The sequence below is a fragment of the Festucalex cinctus genome, chromosome 1, assembly GCF_051991245.1.
Source record: "Festucalex cinctus isolate MCC-2025b chromosome 1, RoL_Fcin_1.0, whole genome shotgun sequence".
Classification (NCBI taxonomy): domain Eukaryota; kingdom Metazoa; phylum Chordata; class Actinopteri; order Syngnathiformes; family Syngnathidae; genus Festucalex; species Festucalex cinctus.
Genome location: NC_135411.1, coordinates 1,317,834 through 1,345,767, shown reverse-complemented (window position 1 = coordinate 1,345,767; position 27,934 = coordinate 1,317,834). Strand labels below are relative to the sequence as shown.

Genomic DNA, 27,934 nt, shown 5'->3' with positions numbered 1-27,934 from the left:
GACCTAACAGTAATCCTCATATTTTAACAATACTAGACTAATATAAGTAAGAAAACTTACCCGGCAGTACAAGAGCACGACTGGTCCATAATGCTGTGCTGGTTGCATCTGAAGTATAGGTCATGGGGTTTTCTCAGATTTAGCGTGCGTCCTGTATGTTTCCCCTTCGCTGGCTAATTTAATATTATGACTATAACCCTCCACTGCATATTGTAAACCTTTTTGCCTCGATCTGGAGGATATTGCACTGGTATTGCTCCAAAAGAAATCACTAATACACGCCGGTGTAAGTCTTCCCGTCACGGCTTGTGCTGTCGGAGGCACCAAGCTTGACGGACTATGCTTACATAGCAACGGTTGCTAAATGTGTGATTGGTCAATGCTCGTTTGGGGGGGGCGGAGTTTGCGAAAGGTCAATTACGGATAAAACTCACCTGACTTTTGGCAGCGATATTCGGCCGAGCAAGAAAAGAAAAAGTGTAGTCAATAGTGCATAGAATTTGCCGGCACTCGACTAGAACTTTTCCTGGCTCAAAGCTTAAAAAAAAAAAAAAAAAAAAAGACCAGAGACTCTTGGGTGGATTTACAGATTTACAGTCTGAGGTAAAACAGCAAGGATGTTTAAAAAAACTGTGCTACTAATAATTCTGGGGTACATTATCACAATTCATTATAATCCACATTTATCCAGATTTCTCCTTACTTTGGAAGCATGTCTTATTTTGGTATATTTGAATTTGATAATAATGTCTATATACAGTTTCATTTGATAAATCTTATGATTATTCTAGCGAAGTTTTACATTCATAAGTCTAAATTTACACATAAGAAACAATCCTTTATTGATTTTTTTTTTGTATCCATGAGAAATTATTTTTTGTCATTGTCTGGTTGTCTGTGTCCAAAAGCTGTAAAAACATATAACTATTGCAAACTTATCATTTATTTATATGATTTTGTATCAAACTATTTTCTTTTCTTTCAGTTATACTATTGATTTTATTTGGTTTAGCTTTTGTATGTTTTAACTTTCCTGGCATGTTCTATGTTCTAATTGTTTATAGTGTATACAATGATTGTATTATTCCCCCCCCCAATATTTTGTATACTGATTGAGTGAATAGAGATTTTAAAAAAGAAAAAATAAACTGGGCTACTCGTATGTACAGGAAGTAAACATGTTTCTTCTTATTCGTCCGAGTGCAGTTTAAAGGTCTATTTATTTTTATTATCCAAATGAATCTAGAATTAAACGTATAATTTTATGAGCTTTTTTTTAAATTATTTTTTTAAGTAAAATTAAATATTAACATTTTCGTGACATGAGATTTGTCCAACTGTAATTGCCGTAGATTTCACGTGGTAGCAGAAGAGCGACTCCATTCCAGGCACGACGCGTTTACGCTCGGCTTCACGATAAAAATAATTCAACACGAATTCGTACGGAACGAACTGACACATCGACACTTTGCCCCGTCACTACGTTATTGAAGTCATAATTGCTACGTTTCGTGTCTGGTTCAGTCATATCTCTCGGCCCTCTTTATTTTGCCTTGGCTTAGCTTAGCTTAGCTTAGCTTAGCTTAGCTTAGCTTAGCTTGCTAGGCGCCAAAAAACGAGACGCGTTTGCTATCGACAAATTGGCTCAGCAGACGTCAATCGTGAGCGTAAAGTGTCGTGAATATCGTGTGAAGATGTTCACAATGGCGAAAGTCAAGTACGAAGAGGAGCTTTGTGGAGCACAGGAGGACAACGAGCGACAACGTCAACTGCTGGACGCCGTTTACAAGCAGCCTCGAGTTGTGTTGAACAGAGCAGGTTTGTCACTTGTTTCATCGACACTTTTCAACCATATGTCCGAATTTATTTTGAAAGGAATCTTCACCGGGGCACTTTGTTACGATACACAGTTTTTTTCTTCAGTCGGTTTGGTACATTTCTCAGTCGATAAGAATTGGATTTAGCAGAGCAACAACTGAGGCAAAGCTAGCCGCCTTTTCTTTTTACGCGGTCAAGTCAGTTCATTTTTTTCTGTTCGCCCTTTTCTAGGATTTACGGTAGTGTGCTCGAAGAGACGCTGGCGCGGAGAATGTGACCGAGAACAACATTGGGTTTTCAAAATAAAAGATCGGTTTTCAAAAATAAAATTGAATTCAAACGCAGTTTAAAGTATGCGTGGTTTTATTATTATTATTATTATTATTATTATTATTATTATTATTATTATTATTTTATTATTATTATTTTATTATTAACAGTTTAAAAAATGTTTCACAATTTAATTTAACCAATTTAAATTTCACTGGGAATGCACTCTTGTCGGGTGATATTGAGCAATAACATTGATATGTACAGTATTAAGTCAACGGTAATTTAAAATGAAGGAAATGTTGAAATTGAGAAAAAAATATGTGTGTGTCATCGAGCAGACATGCCACTTTGAGGCAGAACTAATTTGGGGTCAATAGGTCATATGACCTAGAAGCTATTAAGCAGAAAATAAGTGGAAGTCTAAAATGAAAAAAATAAAATAAAATAAAAGGTGTGCATCATCTATCAGACATGGCACTATGATGCAGCATTGGTTTGGGGTCAATAGGTCACATGGCCTGGAACCTATTGAGCTAAGAAGCTGAAATTTACAGATAATGATAAAAAAAATTGTTAAAGGTCTTTTTTTTTTTTTTTTCCTAAGGCTGTATGCAAATGAATATGTACAATTTTCTCTTGTTTCCTACAATATTAGTTGCTTATGTCATGTTGGTCAAAATGTATGCTGTGTTGACCCTCGTCTCACACCTTGACTCCGCAACATTTTTGCATTTTTTTTTTGCATATTTATTTTTTTGCACAATGAAAAATGGTTGAACAAGTTACAATTCGTCAACCATATTTCTATATATTCCCAGTACTTTTTTTTTTTTTTTTTGGGGGGGGGGGGGGGGGCAAATGTTAACTTTTAATAATCAAAAATCAATTCAACCAATGAGCAACCCATTTTCTGAAATTTGTGTTTTCATCTCTAATATTCTAATATAAATTATGGTGAAAACAGTGCCTCTGGATTGGCAGACCGGGGTGGTGGTCCCCCTTTTTAAGAAGGGGGACCGGAGGGTGTGTTCCAACTATAGAGGGATCACACTCCTCAGCCTCCCTGGTAAGGTCTATTCAGGGGTACTGGAGAGGAGGGTCCCTCGGGAAGTCGAATCTCGGATTCAGGAGGAGCGGTGCGGTTTTCGTCCTGGCCGTGGAACAGTGGACCAGCTCTACACCCTCAGCAGGATCCTTGAGGGTGCGTGGGAGTTCGCTCAACCAGTCCACATGTGTTTTGTGGATTTGGAGAAGGCGTTCGACCGTGTCCCTCGGGGATTCCTGTGGGGAGTGCTTCGGGAGTACGGGGTGCCGGGCCCCTTGATACTGGCTGTTCGGTCCCTGTACGACCGTTGCCAGAGTTTGGTCCGCATTGCCGGCAGTAAGTCGGATTCGTTTCCTGTGAGGGTTGGACTCCGCCAAGGTTGCCCTTTGTCACCGATTCTGTTCATAACTTTTATGGACAGAATTTCTAGGCGCAGCCGAGGCGTGGAGGGGATCCGGTTTGGTGGCCTCAGCATTGCATCTCTGCTCTTTGCAGATGATGTGGTGCTGTTGGCTTCTTCAGGCCGGGATCTCCAACTCTCACTGGAGCGGTTCGCAGCCGAGTGTGAAGCGGTTGGGATGAGGATCCGCACCTCCAAATCCGAGACCATGGTCCTCAATCGGAAAAGGGTGGCGTGTCCTCTCCGGGTCGGGGATGAGATCCTCCCCCAAGTGGAGGAGTTCAAGTATCTTGGGGTCTTGTTCACGAGTAAGGGCATGATGGAACGGGAGATCGACAGGTGGATCGGTGCAGCGTCTGCAGTAATGCGGACTCTGTATTGGTCCGTCGTGGTGACGAAAGAGCTGAGCCAAAAGGAGAAGCTCTCGATTTACCAGTCGACCTACGTTCCGACCCTCACTTATGGTCACGAGCTGTGTGTCGTGACCAGTGGCGTTCCTAAGCAACTTGGCACCCTAGGCAGGATTTCTGGTAGTGCCCCCCCTCCCAGAGCGTGCACAACTTATTAGACCAAACACAAACACGACCCCTACTCAAATTATTAGACCAACCACAAAATATTTACATTTAGAGCATTTCCCACAGTTATCCATCCATCCATCCATTTTCTTGACCGCTTATTCCTCACAAGGGTCACGGGGGCTGCTGGCGCCTATCTCAGCTGGCTCTGGGCAGTAGGCAGGGGACACCCTGGACTGGTTGCCAACCAATCGCAGGGCACACAGAGACGAACAACCATCCACACTCACGCACACCTAGGGACAATTCGGAGCGCCCAATTAACCTGCCATGCATGTCTTTGGAATGTGGGAGGAGACCGGAGTACCCGGAGAAGACCCACGCGGGCACGGGGAGAACATGCAAACTCCACCCAGGAAGGTCCGAGCTTGGACTCGAACCGTAGACCTCAGAACTGGGAAGCGGACGTGCTAACCACTCGACTACCGTGCCGCCCATTTCCCACAGTTATTTTATACTTAATGGTCGAACCGTACGTCACAGTGGTATTTTCGCTGTAGAGGAAGAAAATAACGTGGAAAAAATGCTGCTGAAAAGTCAACTTACTGTAGGTTTGGCAACACAAGATGGCCGCCGCCAGCTTCACTTTTCACTACAGCATGAGCAGCCCAGTTAATTTACGACGTCCGTGCTGTATCAGCCTGCACATCCACCTGAGAATCTGACGGTGATCAGTTTTAGTTTTTTTTTTGTTTTTTGAAGGTTTGAGCCAGGACAGCTTACTCGCATTTTCATTTCATTTTCTTAACTAAAGAGCCAGACCTGTCACCAGAAAGAGAGTGCAGGGGGGGCATTACCTTTTTTGGGGGAGCACACTTCATCAACCTAAATCTAATGTTGTTCAGGTTGAACAGTGGCATTGTGACAACTGCAAAAGCGGCGGAATGACTGTGACCCAGCCCCTTCTATCTGAGATTAGCTAGCAGTTGCCTTCATTTGCTTTTTGGATTTAGGGCTGTACGATATGGATAACATTTCGGATCATTTTTGCCAGACATCTTTATTCTTTGGTCTTTGACTCAGCATGAAACTTCGCATCATTTCAGTGTTTTATGGTGCCTTCTGTATTTTCTGTTATTTTATTTATAGTTATATTTACTTATTCACTTCCCTACATCTTATATATATATATATATATATTTTTTTGCTTTTATACTTACCTACTTATATTTACCTACTTTATTCTCAAAGTATGCACCTCATCTCTTCATTCACGCTCTCTCAACACCACCACACTGGATGTCAAATGAAACGGACAAGATGACGTCCCACCTTTATTTTGAGCGGGATTTCCCTGCCTACGAGTTTTACAAAACTAAAGTCGTGCTATGCTAACATCGAATATTGCGTTTAAACCAAGATCCCGTTTGAAACAAAACGCACAATTCAGTCATGACCAAAACGATTTCCAGCCAGTTGGAATTCCGACGTTCGTTTGATGTCACAAATCTTGCGTTGGATTAGAAGACGCAATAGCGACGTCCCTTGGTGAACAAAAACAGTTCCAAAGTCCATTGCAGAAATTGCAAACGCCCCGCCAAAAGGCACCCCCCCCCCACCCTTTCCGGATTTTGGTGTGATGTAGCATGCTAGCTGGTAGCTGTTCTGAGGCTGTACCCGCCCCGCTGCAATATGATTGGCTACAGCGTCGCTGGAAGGATATGACGAGATAACCATGGACGCCGCCATATTGGATTAGCAACCCATGAAGGGGTACCAAAAAAAAAAAAAGTGCTGTGTGAAAGCGACCGAACGGAACACAGACGGGCCGAACCGAAACTGTAAATAATACAACCTGTTACCGTGGGACTTATGATGCCCTAATGCATTTTGCATCTCGTATTTTTCTAGTAAGATGATTATCATTTCAGTTTATTACCTTTTTAAAAATTCTGTGTTAATATCAGTTTAAAGGCCCAAGAATAATGTGTGTTAATAATGTGTTAAACACGAATATTTATGTTCAATATAATAAACTAAAAAAGGAATGGCTGTACAAAGTGGAAAAAAAAATCTGTCAATTTACAATTAATTGGGAAGTATACTACTTTCTTTACTTTTCTTTTTTCTTTACTTTATATCAGATACGCTATCAAACATTTATTCATAGCTCGGGCCGGTACATTATAAGCTATTACAACAAATTAAACTCATCCCTGATAATAAACATTCAGTTTACTTCAAAATGCTTGTTCAACTTTGATGGCAAATTTTTAAACTAGACATTCACCACAATAAACTTCAGCTCTTTTGAATAAGTCCAATTTAAACGGGCATTTAAACTTTACGATTATATCGGGAACAAAACATTGAAAAAGGGAATGAGACTTTCGAACTGCAGCAAAAATGGCGACATCTGCCGATGACTTGATGACAATGCTTGCTCTGAAGCCTCCGGACAATTTCCTGCAGCCAATCGTAACGCAGCGGGGGCGTGTCCTGCCCCTGACTTCCGCCGCACGTCTACGTTCGTTTCTTTACGTGCTCACTGCACTGGCGGGCGGCCACATCGCGTTGAATCAGACATCCTCTGCTAAATCATTCTTTCTGATTCGGTATTGAACTGAACACACAGGACTCCCATCACCATTTTGAAGGTCTGCGACACCATTTATTAAATGTCGGCGTGTGTATAAACTCGTCTCGGTTAGCTTAGTTTTAGTTTAGCTTAGCTTAGCTTAGCTCGCTCGCCGCTAACAAAGAGAAGCACATAACACGTGGTCAGGAAGAGACCAAGTGTGACTTTGTTGGCATTATTGTGCCAAAATGTCTGCGAGAACGACACCAAAGGACGAGGAGGAACTCTTTGGAGTCAAAGAAGAGAACGAGCAACATTTTCAACCGCTGGACGACGTTTGCGAGCAGCCTCGAATTGTGCTACACGCAGCAGGTTTGTACACTTATTACTCTTCCTTGCGTAGCACTACTATATAGCGTTAAAAAAAAAAAAATCACTGCAGTCCTCATTACTGTACACAGTAATTCAATTCAACTTTATTTCAGAGGACGGTTTTACAATCATCAGACAGTCATACCAATGTCTCTGACAAGATGTATGTGAGTTGAAGAACACTTTGGTCCACGATGCTGTTGTATTAAAACGGTGGTATAATACTAAATGATTTTTTTTTTGTCTGTATACATACCCGTTTCCCACATATTTTTTTTTAAATAATACAATCACATTGTTTTGTTATGATTACTGCCAGTGTTTTAAAAAATAAGTGCCGGTACTCTCCTAATTCATATCTATCTATAGGAGAATTTTTTGGGGGGTATTTTTATTGTAAATTGTAATATTAAATAGGGCTGCACAATATCTCGAAAAAATATCGATATCGCGATATTGGCCCTTGCAATAATCATATCGCAAAGGCACGCAATAAGTTTTATATGGAATGTCTTGCTTTTTATATGAATTTGACCAGTCAGATGCTAACTAAAATGTGCATCGCTATTCAATAGTTGAAAATTATCAAGTCATAATTCCAATTAATGAACTAAGATTACATGAAGGTTGCTTATTTTGCCCCATGAAAGATGTTTTTCTTTCATTAGGTAATAAAAATGTAATTTCTTTAGGTAAATGTTCAATATCGCAATAATATCGATATCGCTATGTTCAGCGAGTATATCGCATGTTTTTCCAATTTCGTGCAGCCCTAATATTAAATATTATTAAAGCAGCTCAATGTAAGATTTAAAATTTCAAATCTCTACTGCCACCTGTGGCCGAAAACAAACTGCACGCTCGTACACGCTGCGCGCACTCGTACGTGCACGACCTCAATACTGAAGACTGGGCTCTTCATATCCAATGAAACGATGTTTTCAGAGGTAAGAAGTTTTCTAATGTTATACAAAGCTGGCCACTTCACGGAATGAGACTCTCGATCCCCACTAAACAATTGATGTCCACGGGACGTGCAGATCATATTGCTTTAGTCGGTCGAAGTCCAGTCCTGTGCTATACTCCAAAACGATGTGCAAATTACGTCAATTAATTGGACCTCATTCCGATGTTAATATGCAGTTACATATTGTAGTCACCCCGCTCGACGGACGTCAACCTGATTCTAGTCATTATTAGTGTATGTCGCCCCCAGGCTAGCGTCATTGTGCATGAGCCGAAAGGTGGGCTGTCATTTATGGAAATTGACGATTGTGAAAAACATATAGACCCATTCACTACTTAGTGTGATATGGCCGTGAATGTTATCGCCATTCAGTAGTACCGTTCACATTCCGTTAGCATAATGTAGCTACTAGGGGTGTGAATTGCCTAGTACCTGACGATTCGATTCGTATCACGATTCACAGGTCACGATTCGATTCGATACCGATTAATCCCGATACGAATTTATAAGTCGATTGTTGCGATTTTTTTTCATTCAAATTTAGAAAATACTAATCAGTAAGCTTGTAGAGTGTAAGATTTATATGAAAATGTATTATTTATTTATCTGAAATTTCAGTCTTATAGAGGTTGTAATCTGTTTCATGTTTGAACAGCATTAAAATAAAATATTAAGGCTTAATGTTCCGTTCATATAACATTCTTCCATGCTCAAGGTGTAAATCCTAAAAAAAAAAAAAAAAAAAAAAAAAAAAAAAAAAAAAATTCTGCCGATTATTGAATCGATTCGAGAATCGCGCGATGTAGTATCGCGATATATCGCCGAATCGATTTTTTTTAACACCCCTATTGGTCATCATTACTCATCGTTTAGTGTACATGTATTGTAGCGTTGGTGAACTTACTGGGGCAAGTGGCGAACAAAAACAACTCTTTAATGACAACTTGCATGTCGGGCGCAACCACGCCAGAGCACAACAGCTCCAAACGCGGTTAGCTTGCCATAACAAGTCCTGTGTTACCTTCACGGACCATGGGACACAACCCAACCCGCCTCACCACAACACAAGGATTGCTACAGAAATTGAAATCAAATCAGAGATGTTATGTCCTATAAGCAGGTATAACTTTATTTTGTCTACACTTTAGGATGTGTGAGTTTACTGACTGAAGATCGGCAAGATTTTTATTTATTTATTTTTAATATGTATACTGTATTTATTTATAAATAGTGTTTACATGTATGTTTCATGCCACATGAAAAGCTGGGAATGTTGAGTGGTAAAGTGTAACTAGGTGAAAAAAACTGATATTAAAAGGCTTAATTTGCCTTTATCTTACGATCCTGTAATATATAATAGATATTGTTCATTATAATTAACTTTTTGTTGGGGGGGAAAAAAAATACTTAAATGGACCTTGAAAAAAATAATCGCAGATATCGCATGATATCGCGATCGCATTTTTTTGGGGTGAAAAAAAATCGCAATTAGATTATTTTCCATAATCGTTCAGCCCTACTTGAAATTTGACTTAACCAAACCAAATATGTGTTTTGTCTTCTTGTGTCCTGCAGACGTCGGTGAGAAATATCTTCGTCCTGACGAACAGGAGATGAAGCCTCCGAATGTTAAAGAGGAGGAAGAACATCCTTACATCGAAGAGGAGGAAAAGCCCGTTCGTGTCAAAGAGGAGGCGGTTGAGGATGATGTCACCAAGTTGCCACCGACCTTCGCCCCTTTAAAGAGTGAAGATGAAGACAAGGGTGAGAGTGAGGAGGATGCAGGGGTGGAGCTTCCAAGCAGCAGCTCTTAATTTCAGTTAAAAATAATAATAATAATAATAATAACAATAATAAAGGGTGTTGGGCTGTGTCGATATTAGTGTAAAAAAAATAATCAAAAATACAAAAGCCAATCTTGACTCTGTTGTGTCATCTAAAAAGTGAAATGGAAACTTAAGTACGTAAATACCATATCGCTCTAATTTCCTACAGGAAATATTTTTCCCCAAAATGTAAAAACAACTGAAATCTGCCACAAAAACAAATGGTTCAGAAGATTCCCAATGAAATGAAAACTAAGTTATATTAGAAAATGCAATTTCTGGAGAAATTGCGGGTGAATGCAGGAAGGGTGAATAAAAACCTGTGGAATGATTATGAATAATATTGAATGATATTGAATGACCTGGAATGCTATACAATGACCTGGAATGACCTGAACATGCTAAATTTGGAAGGGTTTGAATTTTTACAGAAATATAGAAGCGGTTGAAGGAATAAAAATAGCACACAAAGGAAAATAAATTAGCAAGAAACAAATTAACAAGACAAGAAAAAAAGTCAAGTGAGCAATGTAGGAAGGAGCAAGTAATTGAGTAAGCAATGGAGTCAAGAGAGAAGAATTAAGTAAGCAATGAAGTAAGGAGCGTAGAATCGAGTAGCAATGGTCTAAGGAGTGACAAATTGAATCAGCAATGGAGGAAAGTAGAGGTGGGAATCTTGGGGCACCTCACGATTCGATTGCGATTACGATTCAGAGGCTACGATTCGATTATAAAACGATTATTGATTTCCCCCCAGGCAGCAGAAAAAAAACAATGTATTTTGGTGCTTTTAATGTTTCGTACATTAGTTACAAAAATAGTACAAAAGTCCTCTCAGGCCTAAATAAACTACTATTTCAGTATCAAGTTAACAGTTCAAAACAGTAAATAAAATACTCAAGTCCTCATTCTGTAACAACAGCTTTTAAGTATATTCAGTCTTCAACAGAATAAAACATAGCATTGAGCAAAAATATATTATTTTTATCCACTCAAAAGTGCACTGAGATATAAATGAAAGACAATGTGAACTACTACTTCAATACAAATGCCTAAAAAAAAAAAAAGTGCTTTCCTGCTTTTTAAGTTGTGTAAAGATGAACATGTAAACATTAAAGTTTCTCAGAGGTACAAAAAAAAAAAAACTCAAGTGCTTTTCTGCTTTTTAACTTGTGTAAACATGAACGTGTAAACATTAAAGGGATCGTTCGGCTTTTTTAACATGAATCTCAATTTGATCCTCACCTCCCGTGTGTGCGATCAGCACTGACTTCTTTCTGACAGCGTTCGGTGACACGCGTTCATGTTCGACGTTGGACGAGAGGAAAATAGTCCAGCAAGCTGGCTGGGGTCTCGGAAATGAAGCCTTTTTCTTCTAAAAACTATTTGTTTTCAAAAGCGTGATACATTTCCACCACAATACTCTTTTCTGAATAAAGTCAGACGCCATTACCGCCAGCCACTACTTTTCTGTTCGTTCGTTCGTATCACTGCGCGGCGCCCTGTAGAACGCTAACCGACGCACTGCAGCCAGCTAGCTGATACTTCCGCCTGAAGTTGTTTGCCTTTTCGGAGCAGGTCTGATCTGACGAAGAGGTGGGTTGGTCAGCTCAGCCATGCTTGCTGTTGTTTTGAATGTCGAGGCGTGAGTTGTGGATGTGTACTCTCGGTCCGTCCCATTAAGCGTCCCGAAGACCGCGCGCGCTACTGCGTTTCAGTTCCGCGTACTTTCCGTAGTGATGGCAAAATGAAGCCCCGTAAAGCAATGAAGCCCTGCAGTGAAATGCTTCACACACACGTAGGGGCTTCAAGATGATTCATTTCCTCGACTACGCCATCATGTGGACAGAAAATGTATAACATGCTTGGTGCATGCAATAAAATGGTGGGGTGTAAATCATGCTCTAAATACAAAAGAATATATATTTGAAGAGTGTTTTAACATGAATTGTTCTGTGTTACTTTGTCTATGTTTGTGCTTATGCAACAAGTGAAAATGTGAAAAAATGAGGTAAAATAAAGTGCTTATTCATTTTTATTTAAAAACAATATTTTTTCCAAAGTTTTTGGACTCAGGCGGTTTCTTTTTGTGCATAGAATTTCACCTGCTTTTGAAAAAACTCTTTCACATGGTACTGATGAAGCAGGGGTGCATAGATATGAGACAGCAAGTTTGTATAAACTTGGAAGCGCATATTTCTGTGATTCCCAGTACTGAAGGGGATTTTCAACTCTGGGGATATTTTCTTCTCTTTCTTGCTGGTTCCTTGAACTCCATCGCAAAAAAAGAAGCTCGTCGTCGTCGGTCAAATCGAATGCAAAATGCAAAGAAGTACCGCAGTAAGGGACCCGAAAACACAAAAAGTGAAGGGGAATCCATAGCGTTTCTTTGCCGCTTTTATTTCGAACTACACTCAAACCTAGCGAATCATTTCCTGAATCAGTCACGTGGTACACCCGCTTCGCGGGGCTTCAAACGTCATCACGTACGTCATCGACACACGCATTGAATCGCCGTTCATGAACCACTCATCTACATTACTCGGCACACGCTTCAGGGATTCGACCCGAGAAGCACATCACTAGCTTTCCGCTCCGGTCCACTTTTAGTTTCGGTTCCCTTGGCATATTTATATAATCGGAATTTGGACTTTTGTGAATCGTTCTCGATTGTTCCACGGCCGAATCGTGAATAATCTAAGAATCGGAAATTTTGCACACCTCTAGAGGAAAGATTGAGGACTGGAGTAAGGCTCACTTTCTGTTGAAATCAGGTCCCTTCCTGTTGATGTGACGCCACTTCTGGGTCACTTCCTGTTGATTTTAGGCCATTTCCGGGTCACTTCCTATTGAAATCAGGTCACTTCCTGTTGAAATCGTGTCACTTCCTGTTGATTTGATGCCACTTCTGGGTCACTTCCTGTTGATTTTAGGCAATTTTCGGGTCACATCCTGTTCAAATTGGGTCACTTCCTGTTGAAAACAAGTCAGTTCCTGTTGATTTCAGGTCACTTCCGGGTCACTTCCTATTGAAATCAGGTCACTTTCTGTTGAAATCATGTCACTTCCTGTTGATTTGACGCAACTTCTGGGTCACTTCCTGTTCATTTTAGGCCATTTCCGGGTCACTTCCTATTGAAATAAGGACACTTCCTATTGAAATTGTGTCACTTCCTTTTCATTTGATGCCACTTCTGGGTCACTTCCTATTGATTTTAGGCCATTTCTGGGTAACTCCCTGTTCAAATTGGGTCACTTCCTGTTGAAAACAAGTCAGTTCCTGTTGATTTCAGGTCACTTCCGGGTCACTTTCTGTTGAAATCGTGTCACTTCCTGTTCATTTGATGCCACTTCTGGGTCACTTCCTATTGATTTTATGCCATTTCTGGGTAACTTCCTGTTCAAATTGGGTCACTTCCTGTTGAAAACAAGTCAGTTCCTGTTGATTTCAGGTCACTTCCGGGTACTTCCTATAGAAATCAGGTCACTTTCTGTTGAAATCGTGTCACTTCTTGTTGATTTGACGACACTTCTGGGTCACTTCCTCTTCATTTTCGGCCATTTCCGGGTCACTTCCTATTAACTCATTCACTGCCTTGGACGAGTCAGTTCGTTAAAGTGAAAAATAGCGCCCCCTGCCTTTGACGAGTTAATTCGTCAATCCCTTACTTTTATGGCCAGTCTGGGGCATCAGATGTGTGATTTTCAAGGTTGTAGCCTATTTACTTCCACCACTAGATGGCAGCACCGCCTTGGAAGTGAGCTTATCTACCGTGAAGCACCAGCGGAAGTTGAGGAGCGGAGCAGAGTGGAGCATATTAGCATAGCAGAGCATATTAGAATAGCAGATCAAGCATTATGTCTACTTTTAGACAGCTTACACTGGAGGAGAGTTTGTTAAAACCAAAGTCCAGCCAGAAACGTAGAGGATCGTCATCTTTGAACGATAATGACGATCAAAGAAGGGAAAAGATGACGTTGAGGAGCAAGGTACCACGTGTGCAAACAGAGCCGCATGTTAGTCAACCCGTGAGCTCACAAGGCAGTCAGGAGAAATCTGTTGCTGCATCCATCGATTCCACTGAATGGACGGACACGTCATGCGACTCATCGGATGAGTATCTGCCCACAAAAACCCCTGACTGGAGCGAAGACTCGGACACATCGCAGAGTAGCGATGACGGTGAGAGCTAACGTGCTAACTCGCTAACTTTGCCTCTACTAGCGATCTCCTCGTCTTTCCGTTACATGCACTTTATTTATTATACTGTTGCCACAGTTGCCATTACTAACGGCTGTACAGATGATGTATTTTATTGCTGTGGACGTAAATGTGTTGCGATGATGAGCTAACTTGCGCGATCGTCAAATTTAAACCCATCTTGTACGAGTTGTGTTTTTCTGTCGATGTGGGTGGGGATAAAAATGTGATACGGAGTACAGCATTGATGCTAGAAGGACTAGTTAGTCTTATTTATTGTTCTTCTTTCAGTGATCGACATCTGTGCATGTATATAAAAAGCTAGACTAAGTCAAGCAATGAGGAGAAAATGACTGGTGTAAATCTAAGTGTATAAAAGGGCAGGAAAATGTTTAGGAAAGGTCAAAAGGAAAAAAAAATCCAGGCAGCAGTAAAAATCATATGCTTCTATTATTTACAGATTGGCCATCCACCAGTCGGGTCTCACCGATTGGCAGAGCAAAGAGAGGGAAAAAAAAATAAAAAAATCCGCAAAAAACTATAGCAATAAAACAAAAAGTAATCTTTTGATTCTATGTTTCACAGCAGGTACATCCAGAAATACTGCGGCTGCTTTGTGTGGGGCTAAGAGAGGTAAAAACGTGTTTAGTACAAATCACACCGCATCAATAAATACAAATTTCATGGTATTTATTTTTCTGTAATTTATAGTTGGATCATTGAACCGTAGTGAGGATCAAACCTGGAAGCAGACACACTGGAGGCCCAAAAGGATTCGCTTCACCGCTAAGCCCGGACCCCAGGGCTCTGCTGCGGAGCTGGAGTCAGACCTGCCGGTGGATTTTCTCGAGCTTTTCATCACCAATGAGCTGCTGCAGCATATTGTTGATGAGACAAATGCCAACGCGCTTGATTCGTTGCAGGAAAACCCCTGTGGACTTCCATACAGTAGAAGTCACGACTGGAGGCCACTTACTGTAGAAGAACTCAAAACCTTCCTTGGCCTAAGTTTCATTACAGGGTTCATCAAGAAACCTGTCTTGGAAGACTACTGGTGTGTAGAGGAATTTGAGAGCACACCTTTTTTTGGACAAACAATGTCCAGAAATAGATATCAAATTATTTGGAGGTATTTACACTTCAATGGCACTGCACATGATTCATCGGACAAAATGCACAAGGTCCGCCCAGTCCTGGACTATGTAGTGGCCAAATTCAAAGACCTGTACACGCCAAAACAAAACATTTGTGTAGATGAGGGCATGATGACGTGGCGTGGTCGGCTCTCCTTCAAAGTGTACAACCCCCAAAAACCCATCAAATATGGGATTAAATCATACGTTCTTTGTGATTCTGAGACTGGCTACTGCTTCAACTTGATGCCATACATTGGTGTATCCCATACCCTGCCTGACATCGTTTTTACACTACTTGACCGCCTCACAGGTCAGGGATATACCCTGTTTATGGACAATTTTTATAATTCTATTGGCCTCTGTGAGCGTCTTCTTTCAGCAAAGACTAATGTGTGTGGGACACTCGGAAAGAACCGTGGGGAGCCTCAGCTCATAAGAGAGGCAAACAAGACAAGCTTGGGGGCAAATGGCAAGCTTGTCTGTCACAATGAGAAGGTGATGGTTGTTGCATGGCAGGACAGGCGGACTGTCAAGATGGTGACGACCTGCCATCAAGACAGGACGCATCCTGTGGAAGTGTGGCAGGAGGGGAACAAGGAGAAAGTCACCGTTCTCAAACCGGAATGCGTTGCGGAGTACAATGCTTCAATGAATGGGGTGGACAAACTAGATCAAAACATTGTTTATTACCCCTTCCTCGGGCGCTCTGTAAATTGGTCAATGAAGTTTGTCACTTATCTTTTTCAATTGTGCATGTTCAATGCACATGTTCTATACAGGGTCAAAAACCCACAGAAGCCTGCAACCTTACTTGCGTTTATAAAAAAGGTTGTTGTTTCGTGGACCGTGAAAAAGCAAGTTGGACAGGGTGATGATGAGCAAGCTGTGGGGAAACAAACAAGGGCCCCATATATGAAAGACCCGGAGAGGAGGCCAGCCGAGAGACATAGTCTCTCCAGCGTGTCCTGGGTCGTCCCCGGGGCCTCCCACCGGTGGGACATGCCCGGAACACCTCCCCAGGGAGGCGTCCAGGAGGCATCCGAACCAGATGCCCGAGCCACCTCAGCTGGCTCCTCTCAACGCGGAGGAGCAGCGGCTCGACTCCAAGTCCCTCCCGGATGACCGAGCTTCTCACCCTATCTCTAAGGGAGAGCCCGGACACGCTGCGGAGGAAACTCATTTCGGCCGCTTGTATCCGGGATCTCGTTCTTTCGGTCACGACCCACAGCTCGTGACCATAGGTGAGGGTTGGAACGTAGATCGACCGGTAAATCGAGAGCTTTGCCTTTTGGCTCAGCTCTTTCTTTACCACGACGGACCAATACAGAGTCTGCATCACTGCAGACGCTGCACCGATCCGCCTGTCGATCTCCCGCTCCATCCTACCCTCACTTGTGAACAAGACCCCAAGATACTTGAACTCCTCCACTTGGGGCAGGATCTCATCCCAACCTGAAGACGACACTCCACCCTTTTCCGACTGAGGACCATGGTCTCGGATTTGGAGGTGCTGATCCTCATCCCAGCCGCTTCACACTCGGCTGCGAACCGCTCCAGTGAGAGCTGAAGGCCCCGGCCTGATGAAGTCAACAGCACCACATCATCTGCAAAGAGCAGAGATGCAATGCTGAGGCCACCAAACCGGAACCCCTCCACGCCTCGGCTGCGCCTAGAAATTCTGTCCATAAAAGTTATGAACAGAATCGGTGACAAAGGGCAACCTTGGCGGAGTCCAACCCTCACCGGAAACGAATCCGACTTACTGCCGGCAATGCGGACCAAACTCTGGCAACGGTCGTACAGGGACCGAACAGCCCGTATCAAGGGGCCCGGGACCCCGTACTCCCGAAGCACCCCCCACAGAACTCCCCGAGGGACACGGTCGAACGCCTTCTCCAAATCCACAAAACACATGTGGACTGGTTGAGCGAACTCCCACGCACCCTCGAGGATCCTGCGGAGGGTGTAGAGCTGGTCCACTGTTCCACGGCCAGGACGAAAACCACACTGCTCCTCCTGAATCCGAGATTCGACCTCCCGATGGACCCTCCTCTCCAGCACCCCTCAAATAGACCTTACCAGGGAGGCTGAGGAGTGTGATCCCTCTGTAGTTGGAACACTCTCCGGTCCCCCTTCTTAAAAATGGGGACCACCACCCCAGTCTGCCAATCCAGAGGCACTGTCCCCGATGTCCACGCGATGTTGTAGAGGCGTGGCAACCACGACAGCCCCACAACATCCAGAGTCTTTAGGAACTCCGGGCGGATCTCATCCACCCCCGGGGCTCTGCCACCGAGGAGCTTTCCAACCACCTCAGTGACTTCGACCCCAAAGATAGGAGAGCCCACCTCAGAGTCCCCAGACTCTGCTTCCTCAAAAAGAGACGTGTTGGTGGAATTGAGGAGGTCTTCGAAGTATTCCCCCCACCGCTTCACGACGTCCCGAGTCGAGGTCAGCAGCACCCCATCGCCACTATACACAGTGTTAATGGTGCACTGCTTTCCTCTCCTGAGACGCCAGATGGTGGACCAGAATTTCCTCAAAGCCATCCGGAAGTCGTTTTCCATGGCCTCACCGAACTCCTCCCATGTCCGAGTTTTTGCCTCAGCAACCGCCGAAGCCGCGTTCCGCTTGGCCATCCGGTACCTGTCAGCTGCCTCCGGAGTCCGACAGGCCAAAAAGGCCCGATAGGACTCCTTCTTCAGCTTGACGGCATCCCTTTCCGCTGGTGTCCACCAGCGGGTTCGAAGATTGCCGCCGCGACAGGCACCGACCACCTTACGGCCACAGCTCCGATCGGCCGCCTCAACAATGGAGGCGCGGAACATGGCCCATTCGGACTCAATGTCCCCCGCCTCCCCCGAGACAAGGGAGAAGCTCTGCCGGAGGTGGGCAGTGAAACTCTTTCTGACAGGAGATTCCGCCAGACGTTCCCAGCAAACCCTCACAATACGTTTGGGTCTGCCAGGTCGGACCGGCATCTTCCCCCACCATCGGAGCCAACACACCACCAGGTGGTGATCAGTTGACAGCTCCGCCCCTCTCTTCACCCGAGTGTCCAAAACATGCGGCCGCAAATCCGATGACACGACTACAAAGTCGATCATCGAACTGCGGCCTAGGGTGTCCTGGTGCCAAGTGCACATATGGACACCCTTATGCTTGAACATGGTGTTCGTTATGGACAAACCGTGACGAGCACAGAAGTCCAATAACAGAACACCGCTCGGGTTCCGATCAGGGGGGCCGTTCCTCCCAATCACGCCCCTCCAGGTCTCACTGTCATTCCCCATGTGAGCGTTGAAGTCCCCCAGCAGGACGAGGGAGTCCCCAGAGGGAGCGCTCTCCAGCACACCCTCCAAGGACTCCAAAAAGGGTGGGTACTCTGACCTGCTGTTTGGTGCATATGCACAAACAACAGTCAGGACCCGTCCCCCCACCCGAAGGCAGAGGGAGGCTACCCTCTCGTCCACCGGGGTAAACCCCAACGTACAGGCGCCGAGCCGGGGGGCAATAAGTATGCCCACACCTGCTCTGCGCCTCACACCGTGGGCAACTCCAGAGTGGAAGAGAATCCAACCCCTCTCAAGAGGACTGGTACCAGAGCCCAAGCCGTGTGTGGAGGCGAGTCCGACTATGTCTAGTCGGAACTTCTCGGCCTCGCACACCAGCTCGGGCTCCTTCCCTGCCAGAGAGGTGACATTCCATGTCCCAAAGCCAGCTTCTGTAGCCGGGGGTCGGTCCGCCAACGTCTCCTCCCTTGGCTGCCACCCAGCCTACACTGCACCCGACCCCTTTGGCCCCTCCCACCGGTGGTGAGCCCGTGGGAAGGGGGACCCACGTTGCCTCTTCGGGCTGTGCCCGGCCGGGCCCCATGGGTGCAGGCCCGGCCACCAGGTGCTCGCCAGCGAGCCCCGCCTCCAGGCCTGGCTCCAGAGGGGGGCCCCAGTGACCCGCGTCCGGGCAAGGGAAACGCGTCTCCAAAGTTCTTTTCCATCATAAGGGTCTTCTGAGCCGTTCTTAGTCTGGCCCCTCACCTAGGACCTGTTTGCCATGGGTGACCCTGCCAGGGGCATAAAGCCCCAGACAACATAGCTCCTAGGATCATTGGGACACGCAAACCCCTCCACCACGTTAAGGTGCCGGCTCACGGAGGGGGACATGATACCAGAACATCTTAAAAAAGGAAGTGTGGGAAGTGTTAGATTGCCACCTCAAGCTAGTGGTTTATTATAGGGCCACACATATAGGTGCATATTCTGCTATTTTAAGATGACATGATACCAGAACATCTTAAAATAGGCTGGTAACACCAGTTTCCAGCGATTGCCGAGTTCATGAAAGCGCGCGTCACGGCAAGATATCCACAAACAAGACCGACGCGCGCGGAAACACGCTTCACTTTAATCACATTATGTTACAAGTTACCAATGTGAAATAAATTCCGCATAATTGTGTGTTTAAGCCTTACCAGTGCACGTCTTCGCGCTTGCAGGAGTAAGCGTCTTCGTGTTTGCAGGTTTGACCGTCATTCCACGAGGCGTGAGTGAGTTCTGCCCACCCATTTCTCGTCTTGCTGAGGTACGGCAGGTCCGAATGGTTGTCATCAACCTTTCCCTTGACGTTCTAATAGTTGCAACCACAACTTTGTGCAACATGACAAGGAAGAGAAAAAGACGATAATGCTCCAACATGCCGCCTTGTATCACAACAAATGGCGATGGAGGGTCCAAGGTCGCGTTTTTCAACGTCACCCTGCTTGTTTGTCATTCGGTTTTACCGGTACTGCCACTTGCTGGACAGGCGGGGTAGTGCTGTTTTTTTCCTCCCCCCTGACATACGTCATCAGTCTCATTTGAATAAGCTACCCTGCCCGCTTTCATGCTGTGTGAACGCAAACTCGTGGGCCGCTTACAAGTTCTTCGGACCCGGAACTGACTCTACCATGAACTCAAAAGTTCATGGGCTTTTTGGTGTGAAAGCGCCTTTTAAAGATGGAGAATTGGTGGACTACATTGAAGTTGGAATGTGGTGAATTGGATGAAGAATGTGGAAGTAAATGTGAAATGTAGAATGGAGGGAGAGGTAGGGTACAAAATGGGGACTTGTGGTAAGACGTTAATTTTGGAAGTGAAAAAGAAGAGCTCATGGTGTGAATTGGTGGAATATATTGAAGTTGGAACAAAGTGAATCGGATGAAAATTGTGGAAGTAAATGTGAAATGTAGAATCTCCCATTATGAATACATTGGAAAAAACGTGTACGAAATCGGGAATTGCGAGTAAGGCGTGAATTTTGGAACAGGAAAAGAGCTCGTGGTATGATTTGGTGGAATATACTGACGTTGGAATGAAGTAAATTGGATGAAAAATGTGGAAGGAAATTTTGAATCTTCCATGAAGAATGCATGAGGAAAAATTGGGTACAAAATGGGGAATTGTGGGTAAGGCGTGAATATTTGGAATATGTTTATATTGGAAAGATGAGAATGGGATGAATCATGTGGAAGTAGGGGTCTTCCAGCCTAACTATGGTTACAAATAGGTGTTTTAATTTTCTATGTAAAAGTTTAAATGTATGCGGATGGACAATATCAACTCAACTCAATTTAGTCGACTTCAATCAATAGAGAGAGATTAAAATAGTTTTAGATTTGACCTTATATCGGCTGTCAGATTTTTAACAAGGCCAATACTTTTTTTTTCCTTTTTCTTTTTGTTTTGTTTTTTGGATGGGCCAATCCGAGTGTGCGGTGGCCCCAAGTCGAGGTGCACTGTAGAAACAATAATGCACATCATCTCACGCTTGAAATTTGACTTGACCAAACCAAATGTGTGTTTGTGTTCTTGTGTCCTGCAGACGTCGCTGAGAAATATCTTCGTCCTGACCAAGAGGACATGAAGCCTCCGAATGTTAAAGAGGAGGAAGAACATCCTTACATCGAAGAGGAAGAAAAGCCCGTTCGTGTCAAAGAGGAGGAGGTTGAGGATGACGTCACCAAGTCACCAATGACCTTCGCCCCTTTAAAGAGTGAAGATGAAGTCAAGGGTGAGAGTGAGGAGGGCAGAGGGGCGGAGCCTCCAAACAGGATCTTAAATCCTCAAAACATGATTCCAGAAAGTGATGCAGACCACTGGGGATCATCAAAAATAAAAAGTGATGACATAAGGTCCCTTTCTTCTCATGATGATGATGATAATGATGATAATCTGCATGGTAATGATGAACATGCTGCTGATGATAGGTCGTGTCACACTGACGACAAATCCTGCGAATGTTCTCACTGTGGGAAAACATTGAGTTCAAAAGGAAGTTTGAAAATTCACTTGAGAAGACACACTGGGGAAAAACCTTTTTCTTGCTCATATTGTGGCAAAAGCTTCTCTGACAAGTCAGATTTAACAACACATACAAGAAGACACACTGGTGAAAAACCTTTTTCTTGCTCAGAATGTGGCAAAAGCTTCTCTGACAAGTCAGATTTAACAACACATAAAAGAATCCATAGTGGCGAGAAACCTTTTTCTTGCTCAGATTGTGGCAAAAGCTTCTCTCAGAAGTCAAATTTAACATTACATTCAAGAACACACACTGGGGAAAAACCTTTTGTTTGTACCCACTGTGGCAAAAGCTTCTTTCAGAAGTCACATTTAACAACACATACAAGAAGACACACTGGGGAAAAACCTTTTTCTTGTTTAGATTGTGGCAAAAGCTTCTGCCAGAAGTCAGAATTAACGATACATACAAGAAGACACACTGGCAAGAAACCTTTTTCTTGCTCAGACTGTGGCAAAAGCTTCCCTGCCAAACCTGAATTAAGAAGCCACATAAGAACACACACGGGACAGAAACCATATTCATGCACAAAATGTGGGGAAAGCTTCGCTTCCACCAATTCTTTAACAGCACATGCAAAAACACACACTGGAGAGAAACCGTATTCCTGCTCAGATTGTGGAAAAAGCTTCTCTTCCATGTCAAATTTAAGAAAGCACACAAGAAGACATGGTGGGAAGGAACCATTCAGTTGCAGTGTTTGTGCTAAAAGATTCTCTTGTAAAAAGCTTGCTGAGAGACACGAGTGTGCTGGTGAGAATAGCAGCCATCTTTGAAGCTTCAAAAAAATGAAGGGAAGTGAGTTTGGTGTGCTGTAAAAGTGTCAATGCATCTTAAGTGTAAATGTAATGCTTTCAAAACTACTCAACCTGTAAATATTAAATGTTTGCTGTTAATGTGTTTAAATGTCAATGTATGTTTTTTTGTACGTAATTTAGGAAGTTATTTTTGTTTGCTTCTGAATGTTGTTAATGGTTGTTTGTTGATGTTTGTACGTGTTGTGTATTTGCTTGTGTGAAGCACATTGAGTTGCCTTGTGTATGAAATAGAAATAAAGCCACCTTGCAATTTTCCCCAAATAAGCATCGACAATACGTTCAGACACACAAAGCCATCTGCGATTAAAAAATTTTGTTGAACAGTGTTATCACTGAAATGATTGACGCAAATGTCCTACTCTTTGTTGCTAACTCAACCACCACAGCTCCGTGCTAGCTAACACGCCATCTGCTAGTGCATTTTGCACATTTTATCTTTCTATGTAACAATTTTGACACGATTAGCATACAATATTCAGATGACATAATTCAAATTCAAGGACGCATCTGTTGAGGAAGGACGCATCTGTACTTGCTCCTGCACTCGCTCGTGAATCTAACTACTTGTTGATTTTTGCATTGGGATTTTTAACTACATTGTTGCAGAATGCCTGGCGGAAAAAGAGCTGACGAGATTGAGGAGATAAAATCTTCTCTTAAAAAACTCAGTGGAATGGTTGCCGAATTACTTGAAATGAAGAAGAGCATTGAGCCACTTCTTCAGGAAATACAGCAATTGAAGAAAGAGACACAGGAAAAAGATCGACGCATTGTTGCCTTGGAACAAAAAGTGGATGATTTGGAACAAAATCTTCGTATCAACGATGTGATAGTCACCGGTATCAAGATCAAGCCGCGCCGTGGCCCTTTGAGAGCTGCGGCTAGCACGAGCACGGAAGATTCTGACCAATATTCAGGGAACGAGACTGTGGAACAGCAAGTGACACTTCAACTCAGAGATTTGGGATTAACTGTTGATCCTGCGCACATTCAGATGTGCTTTTCGCTTCCAACTGGAGGGACACGACCACCGGCAGTTCTGATCAGGTTTGTTGACAGAAAGAAAAAGATTGCTCTTCTGAGAGACCGTCACAAGCTTCGTGGGAAACATGTCTACATCAACGAAAACCTCACCAAACGGAATGCTGACATCGCCAAAAAAGCTCGACAAATGAGAAAGAATGGACTTATCGAAAGCACGTGGACAAAAGACTGCCGAATTTTTATTCAAACTAAAGATAACTCTGGTCAACTAAAAACACGAATCGTGAAAGGAGCTGAGGAATTGGCTGCGCTTGAGAGACAACAGTAATTCACAATATCACAACAACAACATCACTAATTACCCAAAGCTGGAGTTGTATATGATTATTTGCTGACTTTTCCAAGGCTAACTCTTGTTTATACACCTGCATTGATAACATGCATTGCTGTTCCCGTTTGAATCTAAATATTGTCTGGCTCGAATTCCGTTTGGACATTTGTACTAACAGTCAAGGCTACATGATAAGGCTGTATTGTGGCTCCAATGAATCTGCTGTCAATACGCAAAATGGGGGTTGGTGGTCTGGTTCCTGGAATGCAGCTGGCGTGGGCCGCTCTGTTGGGTGAGCTAGGCTGGGCAGCGCACAGGAGTCATCAGATCCACAACATGCTAGCAAGCAGTGGTGCTACCTGACCAGAATCGAGTGCTGAAATTGCTTGAAAGCAATGGGCCGAATGCAAGCCAATCTACTCTTCTGGAAAGCACAACATGTGTGAAAGCTGATCCGAGGTCAGCGAAGACCCTACTGGTGAAAGAGAAGAATTGCGCTTGCCTTGGCTGCTCGCCTGGCGGGGTGGGCTTGCTGGTGGCGTCTGGGGACCGACTCACCAGCGCCAAATGACTGGGACTAGCCACAATCTACACACGGACATTCAAGATGAACTGAGCGAGCAGTGTCTGGGATAGTATGGGATGGATAACGATCAAAATTCATGACTATTCTAAATAATGTATATGATTGATGCGTTATAGTAATGGTCGATGGGGACGGGTCTCGAATAAGCTTCGGCTTCTACCCGTCAGCCCTTCTTTCGGACGTCAATGTTGCAAATGATGTGATGTGATTGATGTAAACTGTAATGTGTCCGAAAGGAAAAAATGAATAAACTAAACAGCTCGTGACCATAGGTGAGGGTTGGAACGTAGATCGACCGGTAAATCGAGAGCTTTGCCTTTTGGCTCAGCTCTTTCTTTACCACGACAGACCAATACAGAATCTGCATCACTGCAGACGCTGCACCGATCCGCCTGTCGATCTCCCGCTCCATCCTACCCTCACTTGTGAACAAGACCCCAAGATACTTGAACTCCTCCACTTGGGGCAGGATCTCATCCCAACCTGAAGACGACACTCCACCCTTTTCCGACTGAGGACCATGGTCTCGGATTTGGAGGTGCTGATCCTCATCCCAGCCGCTTCACACTCTGCTGCGAACCGCTCCAGTGAGAGCTGAAGGCCCCGGCCTGATGAAGCCAACAGCACCACATCATCTGCAAAGAGCAGAGATGCAATGCTGAGGCCACCAAACCGGAACCCCTCCACGCCTCGGCTGCGCCTAGAAATTCTGTCCATAAAAGTTATGAACAGAATCGGTGACAAAGGGCAACCTTGGCGGAGTCCAACCCTCACCGGAAACGAATCCGACTTACTGCCGGCAATGCGGACCAAACTCTGGCAACGGTCGTACAGGGACCGAACAGCCCGTATCAGGGGGCCCGGCACCCCGTACTCCCGAAGCACCCCCCACAGAACTCCCCGAGGGACACGGTCGAACGCCTTCTCCAAATCCACAAAACACATGTGGACTGGTTGAGCGAACTCCCACCCTCGAGGATCCTGCGGAGGGTGTAGAGCTGGTCCACTGTTCCACGGCCAGGATGAAAACCACACTGCTCCTCCTGAATCCGAGATTCGACCTCCCGATGGACCCTCCTCTCCAGCACCCCTCAAATAGACCTTACCAGGGAGGCTGAGGAGTGTGATCCCTCTGTAGTTGGAACACACTCTCCGGTCCCCCTTCTTAAAAATGGGGACCACCACCCCAGTCTGCCAATCCAGAGGCACTGTCCCCGATGTCCACGCGATGTTGTATAGGCGTGGCAACCACGACAGCCCCACAACATCCAGCATCTTTAGGAACTCCGGGCGGATCTCATCCACCCCCGGGGCCCTGCCACCGAGGAGCTTTCCAACCACCTCAGTGACTTCGACCCCAGAGATAGGAGAGCCCACCCCAGAGTCCCCAGACTCTGCTTCCTCAAAAGGAGACGTGTTGGTGGAATTGAGGAGGTCTTCGAAGTATTCCCCCCACCGCTTCACGACGTCCCGAGTCGAGGTCAGCAGCACCCCATCGCCACTATACACAGTGTTAATGGTGCACTGCTTTCCTCTCCTGAGACGCCAGATGGTGGACCAGAATTTCCTCAAAGCCATCCGGAAGTCGTTTTCCATGGCCTCACCGAACTCCTCCCATGTCCGAGTTTTTGCCTCAGCAACCGCCGAAGCCGCGTTCCGCTTGGCCATCCGGTACCTGTCAGCTGCCTCCGGAGTCCGACAGGCCAAAAAGGCCCGATAGGACTCCTTCTTCAGCTTGACGGCATCCCTTTCCGCTGGTGTCCACCAGCGGGTTCGAAGATTGCCGCCGCGACAGGCACCGACCACCTTACGGCCACAGCTCCGATCGGTCGCCTCAACAATGGAGGCGCGGAACATGGCCCATTCGGACTCAATGTCCCCCGCCTCCCCCGAGACAAGGGAGAAGCTCTGCCGGAGGTGGGCAGTGAAACTCTTTCTGACAGGGGATTCCGCCAGACGTTCCCAGCAAACCCTCACAATACGTTTGGGTCTGCCAGGTCGGACCGGCATCTTCCCCCACCATCGGAGCCAACACACCACCAGGTGGTGATCAGTTGACAGCTCCGCCCCTCTCTTCACCCGAGTGTCCAAAACATGCGGCCGCAAATCCGATGACACGACTACAAAGTCGATCATCGGACTGCGGCCTAGGGTGTCCTGGTGCCAAGTGCACATATGGACACCCTTATGCTTGAACATGGTGTTCGTTATGGACAAACCGTGACGAGCACAGAAGTCCAATAACAGAACACCGCTCGGGTTCCGATCAGGGGGGCCGTTCCTCCCAATCACGCCCCTCCAGGTCTCACTGTCATTCCCCACGTGAGCGTTGAAGTCCCCCAGCAGGACGAGGGAGTCCCCAGAGGGAGCGCTCTCCAGCACACCCTCCAAGGACTCCAAAAAGGGTGGGTACTCTGAGCTGCTGTTTGGTGCATATGCACAAACAACAGTCAGGACCCGTCCCCCCATCCGAAGGCGGAGGGAGGCTACCCTCTCGTCCACCGGGGTAAACCCCAACGTACAAGCGCCGAGCCGGGGGGCAATAAGTATGCCCACACCTGCTCTGCGCCTCACACTGTGGGCAACTCCAGAGTGGAAGAGAATCCAACCCCTCTCAAGAGGACTGGTACCAGAGCCCAAGCCGTGTGTGGAGGCGAGTCCGACTATGTCTAGTCGGAACTTCTCGGCCTCGCACACCACCTCGGGCTCCTTCCCTGCCAGAGAGGTGACATTCCATGTCCCAAAGCCAGCTTCTGTAGCCGGGGGTCGGTCCGCCAACGTCTCCTCCCTTGGCTGCCACCCAGCCTACACTAAACCCGACCCCTTTGGCCCCTCCCACCGGTGGTGAACCCGTGGGAAGGGGGACCCACGTTGCCTCTTCGGGCTGTGCCCGGCCGGGCCCCATGGGTGCAGGCCCGGCCACCAGGTGCTCGCCAGCGAGCCCCGCCTCCAGGCCTGGCTCCAGAGGGGGGCCCCGGTGACCCGCGTCCGGGCAAGGGAAACGCGTCTCCAAAGTTCTTTTCCATCATAAGGGTCTTCTGAGCCGTTCTTAGTCTGGCCCCTCACCTAGGACCTGTTTGCCATGGGTGACCCTGCCAGGGGCATAAAGCCCCAGACAACATAGCTCCTAGGATCATTGGGACACGCAAACCCCTCCACCACGTTAAGGTGCCGGCTCACGGAGGGGGACATGATACCAGAACATCTTAAAAACGGAAGTGTGGGAAGTGTTAGATTGCCACCTCAAGCTAGTGGTTTATTATAGGGCCACACATATAGGTGCATATTCTGCTATTTTAAGATGACATGATACCAGAACATCTTAAAATAGCAGAATATGCACCTATATGTGTGGCCCTATAATAAACCACTAGCTTGAGGTGGCAATCTAACACTTCCCAAATTAATAACTTTTCCCTAAATCCCGGCACGTCTGTCCTATCATTTGTGCATTGTCAAAGAAAGCAAGCCATTTCAACACTTTGGATCGGTCTTTTTTTTTTTTTTTTTTTTTTTTAAAGCAAAAAGCAACAAGTGGACAGACTAACAATACATCCAGCTCCAACGATATTATGAATTACGAAGCGTAGATTTAGCGTGAACAGCAAATCGCCATCAAGCCCTATTTTGCCGTGAATTGCACGATAACTTAGGCTGGTAACACCAGTTTCCAGCGATTGCCGAGTTCATGAAAGCGCGCGTCACGGCAAGATATCCACAAACAAGACCGACGCGCGCGGAA

General features: G+C 45.2%; 2 protein-coding genes across 2 annotated transcripts in view; one reads left to right on the top strand and one right to left on the bottom strand.

The window, feature by feature from the left end:
• Nucleotides 1-27,934, bottom strand: part of LOC144009382 (uncharacterized) — a 111,567-nt gene that overhangs the window by 57,069 nt on the left and 26,564 nt on the right. The window lies entirely within an intron of this gene.
• Nucleotides 1,384-22,397, top strand: LOC144003914 (uncharacterized). Its single transcript, XM_077500629.1, has 3 exons — nucleotides 1,384-1,818; nucleotides 9,547-9,735; nucleotides 20,994-22,397. The coding sequence occupies exons 1-3, from the start codon at nucleotides 1,695-1,697 to the stop codon at nucleotides 22,247-22,249; spliced, it is 1,569 nt and encodes a 522-aa protein (XP_077356755.1). The 5' UTR covers nucleotides 1,384-1,694; the 3' UTR covers nucleotides 22,250-22,397.